At 40.3% G+C, this 19,410-nt stretch overlaps 1 protein-coding gene and 1 long non-coding RNA gene across 2 annotated transcripts in view; one reads left to right on the top strand and one right to left on the bottom strand.

Annotated features, from left to right (window-relative positions):
- Positions 1-242: 242 nt before the first annotated feature.
- LOC121473193 lies at positions 243-13,470 on the bottom strand. Its single transcript, XR_005983115.1, has 3 exons — positions 13,279-13,470; positions 941-1,049; positions 243-566 (listed from the first exon to the last, which is right to left on the bottom strand). It is a non-coding gene; the product is annotated as an uncharacterized LOC121473193 (long non-coding RNA).
- A 65-nt stretch (positions 13,471-13,535) lies between these two features.
- APPBP2 (amyloid beta precursor protein binding protein 2) overlaps positions 13,536-19,410 on the top strand; it is a 71,281-nt gene continuing 65,406 nt past the window's right edge. The window contains exon 1 of the mRNA XM_041725237.1: positions 13,536-13,978. Within this exon, the coding sequence (XP_041581171.1) occupies positions 13,841-13,978 (138 nt within the window). The 5' untranslated portion in view covers positions 13,536-13,840. The remainder of the gene's footprint in view (positions 13,979-19,410) is intronic.

Below are 19,410 nucleotides of genomic sequence, written 5' to 3'. Positions count from 1 at the left end.
CTCCCTCTGCCTGTGCCTCTGACTCTCTCCCTCTCTCTCTGTGTCATATTATAACTATTAACAATTTATGGGTAACCACCATTAAAAGAGGAAAAAGATTTATTTCTAAATAATAATGTAAATATTTATGTATTTGACAGAGAGAGAGTGAGCATCAGAGAGACAGAACAAGTACGAGTCAGGGGCAGAGGGAGAAGGAGAAGCAGACTCCCCACTGAGCAGGGAGCCAGACAGTGGGGACCTGAGCCCAAGGCAGACACAAACTGATTGAGCCACTTGGTGCCTTGAGAAAAAGGACTTAAACAGAAATTGCAAATCCAAATGGCCACAGGGTTGGAGAAGTAACACAGAAGTGGGCAGTCTTACTTTTTTTTTTTTTTTTGAAACATGGCTGTATTATTTAGCTCAGGCCACCATAACAATACTATAGATTGGTTGGGTCAAACAACAGAAATTTATTTTCTCACAATTCCAGAGGCTAGAAGTCTGAAAACAGGATGCTAGCATAATCTGGTTCTGATGAGAGCTCTCTTCTGGCTTACAGATGGTTGCCTTCTTGCTATGTCCTTACACAGAACAGAGAGAGAACAAGACCTCTGGTATCATTTCTTATAAAGGCACTAATCCCATCAGGAATGTCCCACCCTCATGGCTTCCTCTAAACCTAATTATTGCCCAAAGGCCCCATCTCCAAATACCATTACATTGGGGGTTAGTACTTTAACATATGTATGGGGGCAGGGAACACAATTCAGTCCAGGGCAATGGCCATCTTAGGTTTTTAATAAAAATGATCACTCCATTGGAACAGAGGCATATTCTACCATAAGAAAACAAGAGTGCAAGCAAAGATTATAAATATAAACTGAAATTTACTTTCCACTTTGGAAAAAAAAAAACACAAAATGATAGAGACTATGGTGAACCAGAAGGCACATACCTCCACTGGGTAGCCAACCACTATATAGTTCCAGATGATTGTTGCCGTGTGAGACTAGGAGTCCCTTATAGATCTTCTTTTAAGTGTGGCTAGATAGGTATCTGAATTTCTGGATAAAATAACCATAATTTTAAATATCAGATTAAAAAGTTTTAAATATTCTATATGAGACCAAAACAGAAACAAAAACAAAAAGACCCAGCCATGTCTGTGGGCCAAATATAAGCTATCAATTTGTAACCACCTATGTATGACTTCAAAATTACTAACGAGCAAGAAAGCAAGATACATAGAATGCATAAGCCAAAATAGCAAGAATAAGAATAAATGTATGATTAAGCACAATTAAAGTAAATGTAAATTCTCCTATTCATAGACAGTCATGGTGAGAAAAGAAAAAAATTTACATTTGAGTCACAGCAGAAAAAGAGAATTTCTCTTTCCCAATAGTGTCAACCAAAGTTCCAGAATTGTTTGCCATTAGCCTTCCTGGTCTATCATCACTGACCAAACCTGAGTCTTGTGCTAGTTCTCGTAGCTGAAGGGTGATGGGGTCAGTCCCATCTGAAACACATGGACTTAAAGTGAGCCAAATATACACCTAAAATAATATAACTAAAAAAGTTTGAAAATAGAGACGTTTCATATCAAAAGATATGTTAACAGAAGAAAGCTATTGTGGCTAAAATGATTGGCTCATATAACTGGAAGGCTAAAGTTAAGGTGGGGTTTATGGCTATTTCTGTAACTCAATAAGTTTATCAAAGACCTACTTTTTTTGGTCTAAGTAATTTGCCCCTTGCAATATTACATTCATCCTAAAATTGGCTTTCTTTACGCTAACAAGTTGGTTGCTAGTTATACAATCTGAATATAGGTTTTCATGCTTGTGGGTAAGTGGAAGAAGAGTTGCTCACCGAACTGTTTAAAAAAAAAAAAAAAGGATCCCTGGGTGGCGCAGCAGTTTGGCGCCTGCCTTTGGCCCAGGGCGCGATCCTGGAGATCCGGGATCGAATCCCACGTCGGGCTTCCGGTGCATGGAGCCTGCTTCTCCCTCTGCCTGTGTCTCTGCCTCTCTCTCTCTCTCTCTCTGTGACTATCATAAATAAATAAAAATTTAAAAAAAAAAAAAAAAAAGGAAGCCTGTCCATTTGGTTGATCTAGTAACATGCCTGCTCCTAAACTAAGAGAGTTTATCTGGGAATGCCATCTTCTCATTAGCTTCAGTTTGGATTCCTAATCTTATATTAGTTATCTATTGCCACTTAACAAATTACCCTAAAACTTTGTGGCTTAAAGCCACAACAAATATTTATTATCTCTCAAGGTTTCTATGGATCAGGAGCAGCATAGCTGAGCAGTGCTGGAAATCCGGAACCAGTATTTCCCATGAAGATTTGGTCAAGATGTCAGGTAGAGCTGTAGTCTTCTGAAAGCTCAACTGAGACTGGAGGGATCCCCTTTCAAGGACTCACATGGCTGATGCCTCAGTTCCTCTCTTCAGGGTCCATTTTACAAGGTTATATGAGTTATTTTCACAACATGGTGACTGGCTTACCCCAGAATGAATAATTATAGAATGCCAGCGGAAGCTATGTCCTTGGAAGTCACACAGCATCATTTCCAATATATTCTAGTTGTTACATTTGAGTCACAGCAGAGAAAGAGAATTTCTCTTTCCCAATAGTGTCGACCAAAGTTCCAGAATTGTTTGCCATTAGCCTTCCTGGTCTATCATCACTGACCAAACCTGAGTCTTGTGCTAGTCCTTGGAGCTGAAGGGTGATGGGGTCAGTCCCATCTGAAACACATGGACTTAAAGTGAGGAAGAGAGAGAGTTCTCCAAGGGAAAATCAGGGTATTATTACCAGAAAAAGAAGAAATTGATATTGAACAAGCAAAAATAAAAGATTTCCACTATAGTGCCCATGTATTAATTGAAATTGTTACAGGAAGTATGCATTATTTCCTTAAAAAAATTTAAAAACACAAAAAGTTTAAGGATAATAATAGTGATTATCTCTACATGGTAGGATTACAGTAAAATTTTCCCTAGTATTCTCTGTATTCCAAACTTCCTTTCATAGGTATTTATTACTTTTATAATTAGAAAATAACAGTAACTATGATTGTATAAAAGGTAAAATTCACCACTCTAAGAAAGGAAATACGGTGCAGTACTTCAAAAACAACAGATTTTTTTTAAAAGATTTATTTATTTATTTATTCATGATAGACAGAGAGAAGAGAGGCAGAGACACAGGAGGAGGGAGAAGCAGGCTCCATGCTGGGAGCCCGACGCGGAACTCGATCCCAGGACCCAGGATCGAGCCCTGGGCCAAAGGCAGGCGCCAAACCGCTGAGCCACCCAGGGATCCCCAAAAACAACAGATTAAAAAAAAATCGATGTTTTTAAAAAAACATTTTATTATTTGAGAGAGAGAGTGTGCACGAGAAGGGAGGAAGGGCAGAGGGAGAGGGAGCAGACCCACTGAGCAGGGAGCCCAACTTGGGCTCAATCCCAAGACCCAGAGATCATGACCTGAGCCAAAGGCCGATGCTTAACTGACTGAGCCACCTACGCACCCTTCCATTATATTTTCTAATTTGTTCTTATTGCTATATAGGAAAATTCTTGCCACTACTGTCAGGAATATAAATTAGTAGAGTATAAAGTACTTAGAAAGAAGTTTGGTCTTCAAAAATGATTGCATCTTTCCAAACAGCTGGAGCTGTAAGAAGGAAGGTAAGAGCATCAGAAGTTGTAAGTAAGCAGGAAAATGGAAAAGATTGTTTTCTTTTTTCTTGTTATTTACTTGAAAAACAATGTTTAAAACAAAACCAAAAAAAAGTAAGGTGGGGTTTATAACAAATGTAGAAGGAAAATATATGACAACAATCATACAAAATACAGGAGGGCAGGTAAGTTTATTTGTAAATTTTTATTCGTCGTCAAGTTATTTCATTGTGAAGGAGGAAGTAACATAAATAGGGGCTTTCTAATTAGAAAGTAGGAAGTGGGAAAAGATACAGTATTGACTCTACATAGACTGTAATAAGTTAAGAATACATATTATTAGCATTATAGAAAACACTGAAAAAATAAATGTATAGCTAAGAAGTTAATGGGAAATGAAATATTTCATTTCATATTCATTGGAATAATAATTATTCCATTTATATGAAATTCAAAAACAGATAAAACTAGTCAATAATCTTAGAATCACATCAGTGGTTGCCTGAGGTGGGGCATTTGAGGAGGCTGACTGCAAAGGGGCAGAGTACTTCTGGAGAGATGGAAATGTACACCTTGATTGGGGTAGTGGTTACATACATTTGTACATTTGTCCAAAGTCATCAACTTGTTCACTTAAAATGTGCACCTTTTATTGTATATAAATTATGTCTTTAAAAAGTAGATTATTTTTTAAAAGGTTTTATTTATTAATTCATGAGAGACACAGAGAGAAAGAGAGGCAGAGACACAGGCAGAGGGAGAAGCAGGCTCCATGCAGGAGCCCAACATGGGACACAATCCTGGGTCGCCAGAGGCAGCGCTAAACCGCTGAGCCACCCAGGCTGCCCACAGAAAGTAGATTAAAGATAGTATTGGGGCACCTGGTGGCTCAGTCGATTATCTGCCTTCAGCTCAGGTCATGATCACAGGATCCTGGGTTTAAGCCCCACACTGAGCTCCCCGCTCAGCGGGGAGTCTCCTCCTCTCCATCTGCTCCACACACCCATTCATGCTCTCTCTGTATCATTCTCTCTCTCTCTCTCTTTCTCTCTCTCAAAACATATAAATAAAATCTTTTTTTTTAAATGGTATTGTATCTTTGACCCAGGAATATGCTTGGTAAATACAATACATATCTGTAGTTTTTACTTGCCAGACATCCCTGACCTCATTTTTTGGTACTATCACCTGATTTATCTTTTTTTAGGTAACCACCCCCCTTTTCTACTTGATATAGCCTTGGTAACTAGTCAATTATATTGCCTTGTACTCCCCTGGCCAAAGGTGAACATAACTCAAGCTAGCTAATCAGACTCTCTGTCCCTGACATTTGAATCTTGAGTCATGTAATCTAAGAACTAAAAAAGGTTAGATCTGTTATCTGGCTAATGATCAGCATCCTATTTTTTTTTTTTTAAGATTTCATCTATTTATTCATGAAAGACACACACACACACAGAGGCAGAGACACAGAGAGAAGCAGGCTCTATACAGGAAGCGTGACATAGGACTTGATCCCGGGTCTCCAGGATCAGGACCTGGGCTGGAGGCCACGCTAAACCGCTGAGCCACCCGGGCTGCCCATCAGCATCCTATTTAGATCTTTGCCATGGTCTGTGCCCATCACTGCTGTACTTTTCTCCTTTTGCATTTCAGAGGTTCTTTTTTCCCTTTTTCAGAGAGAGAGACAGACAGAGTGCGCACACACACAGATGAGTGTGTGCACCTGAACAGGGATGAAGGAGAGGCAGAGAGAGATGGAGAGAGAATCTGAAGCAGGTTCCATATCCAGCATGGAGCCTGACCTGGGGCTCAATCTCACAACCCTGAGGTCATGACTGGAACAGAAATCAAGAGTTGGCCACCTAACCAACTGAGCCACTCAGGTACCCCTGGATCTCAGTGGTTCTTAAAGAGACAAATTTCTCTCTCTCATGGGCACTCTCTGGTACTTTGGAATTATCAGCCCCTGTGACAGGTTGCCAGTGGCTCTGGGAGGCCGTGTAAGGCTCTTGGGCACAAATCATTCTGAGAAATTCTTGGGCTGCTCAAAGCCCTTCATAGATGCTGGTTACCCTCAGGTAATTAAAGAAAGTTATTCTACCACTCCCATATCATGCTGTGGGGCCCTGTGATGTTGTCTTAGGCTCACTTGCCTGAGCCTATCAGGCAACCATTCCTACTATGCATTCTTACTGCTTTTCTTATTTATTTATTATTTATTTATTTATTTATTTTTATTTATTATTTATTTATTTATGAGAGACACACAGAGAGAGAGGCAGAGACATAGGCAGAGGGAGAAGTAGGCTCCCCAGAGGGAATGTGATGTGGGACTTGATCCCAGGACCCCAGGATCACGACCCAAGCCAAAGGCAGATGCTCAACCACTGAGCCACCCAGATGCCCCTTCTTACTGCCTTTCTAGACTCCACTTATGAAAGTAAACCTTCTGCACTCAGACCACCATAAACCTTTTTTATCCTATACTCTAGGATCCATACAGAGGTGCAGAAGTAAGTGGTAGTCGTGGTGAGGGGACAGGGTATAGGGCACTTCCACCATTATCAGGTTCCTATACTTTTTACTTTGGGTTTTCCCCTTTCCTTTCTTTCTCTTTTCCGGGGAAACTGGAAGGGAGGGAGAAGCTCTATTCATCAAATCTACTGTGTTGTCTATGCATATAAATTCTTTGTTTCCCTGCAGGGCCTAGAATTTTAAAATGCAAAAGTAAAGAAAAGGCTCCTTGTTTCCCTCTTCTGTGTCCTCTCACTAAAAACAAATAGCATAGAACCATTCTATGCGCTGTCTACTGGGGGGAGGGCTGCCCTTCATATTTTATTTTATTTTATTTTATTTTATTTTATTTTATTTTATTTTATTTTTATTATTTATTTATGATAGTCATACAGAGAGAGAGAGGCAGAGACATAGGCAGAGGGAGAAGCAGGCTCCATGCACCGGGAGCCCGACGTGGGATTCGATCCCGGGTCTCCAGGATCGCGTCCTGGGCCAAAGGCAGGCGCCAAACCGCTGCGCCACCCAGGGATCCCGCCCTTCATATTTTAAAACTGATAAGCACATAAACAAGCTGTTTGAACATCCTTATACATATGTCTATTTGAACATGTGAGAAAATATCTATAAATTAAGTTAGAATTTGCATATTTTTAAGGCTCTTGGTGTGTATTGCCTGTTTTTTCCAACATAACTTTAGCCTCTTCAACTATGTATTTAATATATTTTTTCTTTAAGATTTTTATTTATTTCAGACAGAGAGAGAAAAAGCACGAGTAGGGAGGTAGGCAAATGGAGAGGCAGTGGACTTCCTGTCAAGCGGGGAGCCAAGCTCAGAGCTCGATCCCAGGACCCCAAGATCATGAGCCGAGCCAAAGCCAGATGCTTATTTGACTGAGCCACCCAGGTGCCCCTATACTTTCTCTTCTTATTGGGCTAGCTCATAATTCTAATGTGAATTTTGGTGGAACACAAAAATATTTTAATACATTTACAGCCATTAGGATGGCTATTATCAAAAAATGAAAAAAATGGAAAATAACAAGTGTTAGTGAATATATGCAGAAACTGAAGCCCTTGTGAATCACTGGTGGGAATATAAAATGGTACAGCTGTTGTGGAAAAGTTTGGCACTTCCTCAGTAGGTTAAAGGTAAAATTACCAAATTATCTGGCAATTCTACTCCTAGGTATATATCTAAAAGAATTGAAAACAGGGATTCAAACAGATGTTTGTATATTTACGTTCATAGCAGTGTCATTCACAATTGCCAAAAGTTGGAAACAACCCAAATGGCCATGCACAAATGAATGGAAAAACTAATGTATTTTATACATATAATGGAATATTATTCAGCCTTAAACACTAATAAAAGGGGGTAAAAGCAAAAACAAAAAACAACTGAAAGTGGTGTCTGGCTGGATCAGTCAATTGAATGTGCGATTCTTAATCTCAGGATTGTAAATTGGAGTTCCACATTGAACGTAGAGATCCCTCAAAAGTAAAATCTTTAGGGGCACCTGGGTGACTCGGTTGAGCATCCAACACTTGGTCTCAGCTCAGGTTTTGATCTTGGGGTTGTGAGTTCAAGCCCCACATTCAGCTCCACGCTAGGCAAGTAGCCTGCTTTTAAAAAGGAAATAAGTAAATATGCTGCTTCTGGATGGCTCAGTCACTTGAGCGTCCAACTCTTGATTTTGACTCAGGTTGTAGACTCAGGGTTGTTAAATCAAGCCCTATGTAGGAGCTTCACACTCAGCACAGAGTCTGCTTGTCTCTTTCCCTCCCTCTCTGCCTCTCTCCCTGCTCACTGGCTCACGAGCTTGCACTCTCTTTAAAATAAACAAATTTTATTTTATTTTATTTTAAATAAACAAATTTTAAAAATACTTTCTAAAAAAGTAAATAAATAAAAATAAAAAATAAAATCTTTTTAAGAAAATGAAATTCTGTTATGTTACAACATAGATAAGCCTTCAAAACATGCTAAATGAAATAAACTAGGCACAACAGGACAAAGGCAGGATTCCACTTATATTAGGTACTTAGAATAGGCAAACTCATAGAGACAGAAAACAGATTACAGGCTACCAGGGGCTGGAAAGAGGGGGAAATGGGGAATCATTGTTTAACGGGTACAGAGTTTTTGGTGGAGCTGAGGAAGAAGTTTTGGAAATGAATGTGGTGATGACTGTGCAACATTGTTAACACACTTAATGTCAATGCTTAGTATATTTAAAAATAGCTAAAATAGAAAATTTAATGTTATGAATATTTTGCCACAACTTTTTTTTTTAAAGGAACAATATATGAATGCTTGGGTGGCTTAGTCAGTTAAACATCTGCCTTCAGCTCAGGTCATGATCCCAATGTTCTGGGATCAAGCCCCACATACTGCTTCCTGCTTCGTGAAGAGTTTGCTTCTCCCTCTCCTGCTCCTCCTCACCTTAGGCCCTCCCCTCATGCTCTCTTTCCCAAATAAATAAATAAAATCTTTTTTTTTTTTTTTTTTCTTTTTAAAAAGGAACAAGGATGCCTGGGTGGTGGTTGGGCGTCTGTCTTTGGCTCAGGGTGTGATCCCAGAGTCCTGGGATTGAGTCCTGCATCGGGCTTCCTGCATGGGGCCTGCTTTTCCCTCTGCTTATGTCTCTGACTCTCTCTCTCTCTGCCTCTCATGAATGAATGAATGAATGAATGAATGAATGAATAAATAAATAAATCTTTAAAATAAATAAAAAATAAAAAAGGAACAAAATACTTTAAAGTATGTGTTTTTGAAAATTTGAGTGTAAAGGAAGTAAATATTTTGCAATGTAGCCAACTGTGTGGTTTTTCCCCAAGAGAGGTAGGAAGGCCTATTTATTAATCTAATTATTAAATGCTCACATATGTCTGCACTAGGCTTGGTATCTGAAATACACAATATTTACTATCTAGTCCTCAAGATCTTCATGCACCCGTTGAGGAAATAAGGCATCCACACATGATATAATTGACATGATATCATTATAAGAGATGTTACAGAGTAGATTATAATATGATCTCTTAGTTTTTTCTTTTCTCTGGAATATACATTCTTTCTTTATTTCAATATACTCTCTTGTCTTCAACGATCATAAACAACTATCAAGGTTTTGTTCTCCCCCATACCTGAAACCTTTCCCAAGTCTGCCTGTCTATCTTATAGATATATCATAACTTAAAAAAATCTCAAACTAGGGGTGCCTGGGTAGCTCAGTCATTTAAGCATCTGGCTCTTGATTTTAACTCAGGTGGTGATCTCAGGATTCTCTCTTCCTCTCTCTCTGCAACCCCCCGTGCTCTCTCACAAACAAACAAAATCCAAACCTGGACCCAAATCCTTCAGTATGTTGTTTAACCTCAGTAAATGGGCTCACTATAGATTTTGTCATCTAAGTTAAGTATCTGTGTCTTTTGTGTATTTTATTATTTATTTTTAATATATTTTTAAAAGATTTTATTTATTTTAGGGGGGGATAGAATGCATGAGTGGAGGGAGGGGCATAGGGAAGGGGACAAGCAGACTCCCCGCCCAGCAGGGAGCCTGATGTGGAGCTTGATCCCAGGATCCTGGGATCATGACCTGAGCCAAAGGCAGATATTTAACCAACTGAGCCACCCCAGTGCCCTTCATTTGTATATTTTAACTAAATTATTTGGTGAGTTGGAGGTGGATGGGATCCACTCACGCAGGATAATGGTATTTCTCTCGGATTGGCTCAAGTTATTATTATATGACTACATCACTTTGTATATAGCTTACCTAATTCCTATTTCTTTTTTTTATAATAATTTTTTTTAAATAATTTTTTAAATTTTTATTTATTTATGATAGGCACACAGTGAGAGAGAGAGAGGCAGAGACATAGGCAGAGGGAGAAGCAGGCTCCATGCACCGGGAGCCCAACGTAGGATTCGATCCCAGGTCTCCAGGATCACGCCCTGGGCCAAAGGCAGGCGCTAAACCCCTGCGCCACCCAGGGATCCCATAATTCCTATTTCTATTTCATTGAAAAAGTCACAACTTTTCACTGTCACAATTAAAGAACTACAAGTTTGTTTCACATTTTTTCCTGTATTTTTCACATTCTAATAATTAGTAAATTTCCCAGAAATCAGAGGTATAGTGTCGTGGCAAAACAAACCTACTTTTAATTGTCCAAGTAAATCTGTTCAAGTGTTCTTTTCCTATGAATTTCATTGCAACTAAAAATACTTTGAGAACTGACCTACATTGGAACTTTTATAGCATTACTACAACCCCAACCAACTCATTATCTCCTCTTTAACACTCCCACAATGTCCTATGCAAACTATCACAGTATTTCTCACACTGTATTATTTTGTGTCTTTCCAAAAATGACCCGTAAGTCTTTATTATATACAACGGAATCAGCACAAATTGTCTACGGATATGGGTAATAGTACAGAGGAATGAGAATTGGGCCGAATCTCCTATCTGCATTATTTCCCTAAGTGACAAGAATTTGTTGACAAACCCTTGCTCTGTTCTTTGGTGATAACAAGTTATAGGACTCAGTCATTTTGCCTCTATCATGTGTTGTACCATAGATGTACCTCGACAATCTTACTTATGAGGTCCATGTGATTTTTGATATGTGGCTAACGGGTGTTGAATAAGCGGGTGTAGACTTGGAGGGCTCTGAAAGATTCTTCAAGTGTTGGATAAAAATCATTGTCTCGGGCAGCCCCGGTGGCTCAGCGGTTTAGCGCCGCCTTCAGCCCAGGGCGTGATCCTGGAGACCCAAGATCAAGTCCCATGTCGGGCTCCCTGCATGGAGCCTGCTTCTCCCTCCGCCTCTGTCTCTGTCTCTGTCTCTGTCTCTGTCTCTCTCTCTCTCTCTCTGTGTCTCTCATGAATAAATAAATAAAACTTTAAAAAAAAAAAATCATTGTCTCTGTGCTGATACTCTATGGTTAGGCAATTCAGTCTTATAAGTAGTGTAGCAGAGCCATCGTCAGAGAGTTAAGACTGTCCAGTACAGGTTATGAATTTTATAATTTTCATGAATGCATTTATACCCTTAGCAATATGTAGCCCTGAAAGGGAAGAGGTTCAATATGCAGTCTAAAGTGATGGGTTCCTGGGAACTTTATAATAAACCATCCAACCTTAGTGATACATCAACAACCATTTTATTATGCTCCTGTGGGTCAGGAATTCAGATGGAGTAGAACAGGGATGCTTGTCTCAGCTCTGTGACTCTTGAGCCCTCAGCTGGGAACACTGGAGTGGCTGACAGTGGCTCAAATGTTGTGGAGTTGGAATCATCTGGAAGTTTCTTCACCGAAATAACGGGTACCCGATGTGGTATGACTCAAAGGCTGTACTCAGTTGACTAAAGTGCTTACACATAGTCTTTCCATGTGGCTTGAGCTTTCTGAAAGCATGGTTGCCTCAGGATAGTTCCTCTTATTAACATGGTGCCTTGGGAATCCAAGAATGAGAATTCCAGAGAATAAAATGGACTCTGTATGGCCATTTCTGACCTAGCATCACTTCTGCTGGACTCTACTTGTGGGAGCAGACACAATCTAACCAGATTCAAAAGAAAGGTACTTATGGAGTACCTAGGTGGCTCACTCAGCTCCTTCGATGCTTAATCCTTTGTACACATGGCAGCTACTGGTCCTGATTCCTCCAACATTTAATTCTCAGGGGCCCTGTCCTTTCAGGTAATCTGTCTGCCCTATGTCAGGGCCTCCCAGACCATCACATACATTTTAATAACAGTCAATCTCAAAACAATGAAGAAGGGATCAAGAGGTCCTTTTGTCCATAAAGACTCCTTTGTCTATATACATTTTTGGATGTTTAATTCTGCCTAACAGCACTAAGGTCTATATAGCAATCAATGTGTGTCCAACACAGCTTAATCTGCTTATAGGAACTGAGCCCAGTTCCTGATTCAGCCAAAATGTCCTAGAACATCTGCACTCAATTTCAGGGGATTCATGGATCCTTTGAGGTAGGGTTGCTGGATAAAACACAATGCCCAGTTAAATGTGATTCTCAGATAAACAATAAATATATATTTTTTTTAGTGTAAGTATGTCCCATGCAATATTTGCATGGAAAATTATACATGTTTGTGGAAAGAGGTTCAAACAGCCTCAAAAGATCTAAGAACTCCTGATGCAGAATTTGCTGAAGGAACTCATGTGCTTGAGAGACTTGAAATGGGTGTGTAAAACTACTGCATGCAACATACTTAGATTAAAAACTATTCATTATTTATCTGAAATTAAAATGTAACTGGGCATTTGCTTTTGTTTTTACTTAGTAAGTCCTCAACCCTTAAGGCCAACCACATCTATCTTAGGTTCATGGAGAAAAGAATTAAGTGTATTTCTTTTTTTACCAAATTACTTAGCCATTTAACATAGAAATACCGGGTAAACTGGAAGAATCACTTCCAATTCCTTTTATCATTATTGTCTTTAGGTTTTACGTTGTCACAGGGTGACTATCAGACGGTGTCATCAATTACAGACAGCAACTGTTAAATTCCTAGAACAGAAATATATTGCACAAAGTTCTTGAGGTGGCCAACTTGGAAAATTAAGTTACATAAATAGCAGATGTTCAGGCTGAATAAGGAAGGGAGCTGAAACAAGTACTCTCAATTATTCAATAGTCTCTTGAGACTGGGACTAGAACTATGAGAGAAAATTGAAACCTTCATTTCTATCTTACTATTAAGCCCTGACACAGCCAGCAATTAACCCCTTTCTTCTCACCACTATTTGTAATTCCATAATCAGGCTAACCTTCCTGCCAAATTCTTCTACAGTTCTTTTTCTCATTTTCTGTTTGTAAGTTTTCTTTGGAAAAAGTAAATATGGTAAAAAGTTCAAACAACGCAAATGGTTATACAATGACCCATGATAAGCCCTGGTTTCCAGGACCAGAGTTTCCTAACTTGGCTTAGGGACCAGTGTCTGAGGAAGGGTGTTTAGATCCCTTCTGAATTGTCTGAATGCGTAATTTTCATTGTACTGATAATGTGCATTTTAATTAGGAAAGGATTCAAACTTTTACCTGAACCTCGAAAAGGTCCATGCCTAAGAACTCTCCAGGCGGAATCTGCTGAAGGGACGGAGGCGCCCGCGTAATTCGGCACGGGAGAGGGTTCCTCACCCCAGCGCAACCTGCCCACCCTCATCCACCACCTCGGGCCCCCTCGGAAAATACATTCTCGGCGGGAAGCATCACGACTCCTTTCTTCCCAAGTTTTCCGCCTGCCGCATTCCTACCCTCCGGCGCGTCAGCGTGCGCTGACGTCATGACGCCGCACACGCAGCCCCGCCCCTGCAGAGCTCCGCGCTGGGACGGAACTCGGGTTTCTCTCAAACCCGGAATGTGACGCCTGGGCTTGGCTCTCTCTGGCTGCGTGCCCCGCTGTTTACCCGGGCCTGCGTGCGCCGCGGCTACCCTACAGCTCGCCCGGGAGGAGCCAGGACGGCCGTGCGCTTCTGCCCTGTGCCCGCGTGGCTGCCGCCGCCCGTCCGAATCCTCCGGGGCCGCAGACGAGTTCGCTACGGAGGGAGGCGGGGGCCTTCGGGAGGAGGAGGCGGAGGAGGCGGAGGAGGAGGGAAGGAAGATGGCGGCCGTGGAACTAGAGTGGATCCCAGAGACTCTGTATAACACCGCCATCTCCGCTGTCGTGGACAACTACATCCGCTCCCGCCGAGACATCCGCTCCTTGCCCGAGAACATCCAGTTCGATGTTTACTACAAGGTACGGGCCGTGGGCCTGCTCTCTGCTCCCCTGCCGCAACCCCTGGGGCCGCACCCCCTTCCACGTCTGCGAACCCCCGCAGTTAACCCCTCACCCCTCGTAGCAGGATCGCCTCCCGAGGCATCTGGTGCGGTCTCGGCGTTGCCGGTATAGGAAGACCCTGTCTCCGTATCCTCTCTCAAGCTCTTGGGCCTTGATCGCTGCTATCTCTTCCTAATGAGTCTCCTCGTTTTTCGGTGATCCCTCCTACCCTGTGCCCCCTCATCTTGGGCAGGCCTTTTGCGTGCACTTGCTCTGTTGTCCCACTGCCCCACTCAGTCCTTCACTTCTAGCCTGTGTCTTCAGGATATTTTCTGCCCTTAACCCAGATTAAATGTCAGCATCAGCTGAACTTTTTGCTCTGCTCTTAAACCCCCTTCCCACTTTCTCCTTTTGTCGCCCCTTTTCCCAAGTCATTTTTTTCTGCTTTGTGTACTTCGTTTCTCCTTTTTCATCCTAATCGAGAGGGAGTTGAGGATTTACTTGGAATAAATAGTTGTATGGTTTTTTTTTTCGTATATTCTTTAAAGCTTTGGTTTTTGTTTATGATTGGGAATTTTGTTAATATGTGAGTATATTAACATATAACAATAATAATATACACTATTGGAAAGGAAAGGGGAAAAAAATCTTTCCTGAAAGAAAAAAATACTTAAGAATTTATGTTCGTGTATTTGAAAGTTGCAATCTTGCAGCATTCCTAAATAGCTCCCCCTCAGAAATCTGAACAAAAAGTCTCCCAAGTCACTCTCCAAGGAGTTTCAAGGGTAAGTGTCTTAAGACGTGGACAATTTTTGCAGTGTTTAGGGAGGGAGGAGAACTTTATGGACTCGGAGCCTCCCTTTCCTCCCCCCTCCCGCGTTTGAATGTGCACAGTGGACTTATTATTCGGTCCTCATTGCCTTGAATCGGCGTGGATAACTCGTACTCTCTCCAGTAGCTACCCGTGCAAAATGTGACCAGAAGTGGAGTGGGATTTATTTTTTAGATTTTAAATGCTTCCTCTTGATTAGTAATTTGGCTAGAACACAGTGTAAACTGATATTTAACAGATGTGTATGTTCTTATATATGTATGGTTGTTTTATGGCAGTTGTTTTATTGGGAAGCTCGCCCACTTTCTCCACCCCAGAATATTTTTTCAGAAAGCAGCTGACTTGCTGCATTCTACTAAATCCAGCCTCATTACACCAGTTCTAATAATTCAAATGATTTTTTTACTCCATAAATATTTGGAGAAGATTTGTTTTGGTAATTCATTTTATTATTTGGCCCTGGTGTAGAGAAAATCTCCCTTCATCTCAATGTCTTTGATACATTGATTTACTTTTGTATATATCTAAGGAAATTTTGTGTATTTAATATTCATTCCTCCTAAGGTAGGGTGTGTTTAAATTTGGCTTTCTCAGCCTGGGAAACTACAGCTTTGTGTGTATGCTTACTCTGTCCATTTTATTAAATCTTATGTAATCTTTTACACTCTAAGAAGAAACAATTGGAAATTCAAGCAAAGTACGATCACTGCTTGAATTCTCTCAAAATATTCTTGACCATCTTCTAGTAACTTTTGCTTCTAATTGAAGCTTTTCATTTGAAGATTATTACTAGTATGAACAGATGGTGCTTTTGCCACGTTTTCTGTTTCATGTAGTTACAAAGTTTTAATATTGCTTCTTTTTGGTACACTTCTAAATAGTTGTATGTCTGATGAGAGTGTGGCATTGTGTTAAAGTGAAAGAAGGCATTTAAAATGTGCCTGGAACTATGCTAAGTGCTTTTACATGTGTTGTCTTGTTTAATCCTCACAAACTATAGAGTAAGGCATAACCCTGTGTTAAAGGTGAGAAACTAAGTAACTTAGACAAGGGCTAATACTTAGTATTGAGTTCCTGTGTTCCTTGCTTTCTTGATTGTGAAGATTTTGCATTTTGAGATAATTGATGAAAGACATTTATAGAACTAATTACTTGACTTACTAATCTTTGTTGGAAATAGAAGGAACTTTTGCTCTAAAACACGGTATCACTACATAAATATGGTACTTTTTAAGCATTTTAATGCATATGAGTATGAAGTACTCATCCCCTGCTCCAATTTGTGAACATTTTAAGAGGCTGTTTACAGTTTAATTTTATCTAACTTAGAACCAAGGAGAAATTTATAATCAGATTCCTTCAGCAGTCCCAACTTCCACCAATAGGCACTGTCACAGATAAAGTTGTAATATTTGTGGAACCAAAAAATACCCCATTCCTCTTGATTGTTGTAGTCCAGTGTCAGTGTGTTAATTTTTTGTGAATAGCTTCAGGTAAAGGCACAGCTTTAGGAGATGGGGTTATGGAATGAATGGGAGGTGAAGTAGGCATTCTGACTGCTCTCTGAGGAAGGGAAGGGAGAGAGGTGTTGATATGTAGAAAGGGTAAAATAAAACGTAAAAGGAATTTTTTTTAAAGAATGGAGACACTAGGGTCTATTTATTGGCTGAATGGCAGAAACCAAAATGGAATGACAGTTTAATTGTACAAGTGAGATGGGAAATGAATTATGGAGTAGAGTCCCTAAGCAGGAGAATTAATAAATGAGTGTTGCTTCTTCCTTCATTGTGCATAAATTAAGGTATTGGTCTTAAACTGATCTTGGGGAAAGAATACTTATTTCTCTAAGATCAGATGGAAAGAGTTAGGTACATAAAGTATCAGCATAGTTAAGTTTGCAAAGAATAGTTGTCATGAATGGTAAGATCATTTGCTGAAAATAAGGGATAGGAGTGGTGGCTTCTATGTAGGAAGACTAAAGTTGGAAATGGCTGTTGATGTATATGGGAAGGGAAGTTCACTAAAAATGTGTTCTAAAAAATGACAGGTGGGGAGCACCTGAGTGGCTCAATGAGTTAAGCATCCTACTCTTGATTTTGACTCAGGTCAGGATCTCAGTATGGTGAGAACCAGCCTGGCATTGCATTGGGCTCTGGTCAGCAGGGAGTAGAGTTGGGATTCACTTTCCATCTCCCCCTAGTCCCCACCGTGCACGTGCGTGCCCTCTCCCTCTCTTTCTCAAATTTTTTTTTTTAATGACAGGTGGAAAAAATGAAATTAAAAAAATTTTTTTAAATGACAGGTGAGGGGATCCCTGGGTGGCGCAGCGGTTTGGCGCCTGCCTTTGGCCCAGGGCGCGGTCCTGGAGACCCGGGATCGAATCCCACGTCGGGCTCCCGGTGCATGGAGCCTGCTTCTCCCTCTGCCTGTGTCTCTGCTTCTCTCTCTCTTTCTGTGTGACTATCATAAATAAATAAAAAAAAAATTAAAAAAAAAAATGACAGGTGAGGGGGCATCTGCCTTCGGCTCTGATCATAGTCCCAGGGTCCTGGGACTGAGCCATGCATTTGGCTCCATGCTAAGCAGGGGAGTCTGTCCCTCTCCCTCTGCCCCTACACCTGGTTGTGCACGCATACATTCTCTCTTTCTCTCAAATAAAATCTTTAAAAAAATGACAGGTGGTTCAATAAAAATTTGTATGTTACAAAATAATATCTTTGAATTTGAATAGCTTTTAACCAAGAGCGCTCATTTAGGTATAGAAATGGAAAGTTAAATAGAAGGAATTGTAAAATTGTACACCAAGTGAAAGCAAATAGAGTGAAGGGCTGGGTGTTTTATTTTATTTTTAAAAAAATATTTTTTTTAATTTATTCATGAGAGATAGAGAGAGAGAGGCAGAGGGAGAAGCAGGCTCCATGCAAGGAGCCCGACGTGGGCCTCGATCCCAGGTCTCCAAATTCACATCCTGGACTGAAGGCGGCACTAAACCGCTGAGCCACCGGGGCTGCCCAGGGCTGGGTATTTTAAAGACTGAAGTTTATGATCTTTTAAACTGCTGAGCAATCTATTTTGTGTCCTAGTCTGGTTACAAAATTGACCATAGAGTTAAATTTTGGTCAGGTGAAGTGTTTCAGTAATGTGTTCTGTTTATTATTTTTCAGTCTTAACCTTAATGATTTTGACTTTTATTGTAAGTCTTAGGCTGAAAACCATACAAATGCATTAATGTCTGACTTTAGAATTTTTTCTTTTTCTACATGTATTTCTGTTGTATAGCTATATAGTGTGTCAACTGATATTCTGATAATCTTTTAATTGGCTGGTAAATTGAAAAAAAATTTGCAACATTTGACAGCAAAAGATTTAACAATCTTTTCATATAAAGAGCTCTTGGGATTAATAAATTGAGAACTAAAACTGTGGGGGAGGGGCATAATGGACCATAAATAGCCCACCATACCGTGTATCTCTGGATGGTAAGGTAATATGTTATAAATAATGTCAGATCATCTCAGTTTAAGCTGTGTATTTATTTGATATACGAATCAAGCGCTCAACATTATTGGTATAGAAAGTGATTAAATATGAAGTTCATCTGGAGGAACTGATTATATGAAAAGAGTCAAAGACATTTTGAAGATGCACAATACTTAGGAGATATGTGCATTATAAAATAGTCAAGTATGTTAGAAAGTTACATATTTTAAAACAGTATAGCATTGGCATAAGAACAGTAGAGAGAGGAGCACCTGGGTGGCTTAGTGGTTGAGCGGCTGCCTTTGGCTCATGTTGTGATCCTGGAGTCCTGGGATCAAGTTCCGTCCCCATCAGGCTCCCCACAGGGAGCCTGCTTCACTCTCTGCATGTCTCTGCCTCTGTCTCGATGTCTCTCATGAATAAATAAATAAAATCTTAAAAAAAGAGATAAATTACAGAACATGGTAAACAGTCTAGATAGAAATCAAAACATTTAAGAATTTGTTAAATGATAAAGTTATGAGGGGCACCTGAGTGGCTTAGTTGGTTAAGTGTCTGCCTTCAGCTCAGGTCATGATCACAGGGTTCTTCAATTGAACCTCACATTGGGTTCCCTGCTCAGCGAGGAGCTGCTTTTCCCTCTGCCTGCTATTCCCCCTGCTTGTGTACCTGCTCTCTCTCTTTCTTTCAAATGACTAAATAAAATCTTTGAAAAAAATGAGAAAGTTATGAGACCAATGCTATATTTTAAATGGGGGAAATATCTAAAAATACCTTGGGCAACTGGCTCTTTGGGGGAAAAGTTAGACCTTTACATCTTATCATATATTAAAATGACTTCCAGGTGAATTAAAGATTTAAATATGGAAGGGGTGACTGGGTGGCATAGTCTGTTAAGCGATCAACTTTTATTTTTGGCTCAGGCCATGATCTTAGGATTGTGGGATCGAGCCCTGCACTGGGCTCTGTGCTCAGCACAGAGTCTGGTTAAGATTCTCTCCCTTTCCTCTGCTTCTCTCCCCATTTGCGTGCGTGCGCACTCTCTCCCTCTCTCTCTAAAATAAATGAATAAATCTTTAAAAACAGAGATTTAAATATG

The sequence above is a fragment of the Vulpes lagopus genome, chromosome 12, assembly GCF_018345385.1.
Source record: "Vulpes lagopus strain Blue_001 chromosome 12, ASM1834538v1, whole genome shotgun sequence".
Lineage (NCBI taxonomy): Eukaryota > Metazoa > Chordata > Mammalia > Carnivora > Canidae > Vulpes > Vulpes lagopus.
This window is presented reverse-complemented; position numbering and strand designations above follow the sequence as displayed.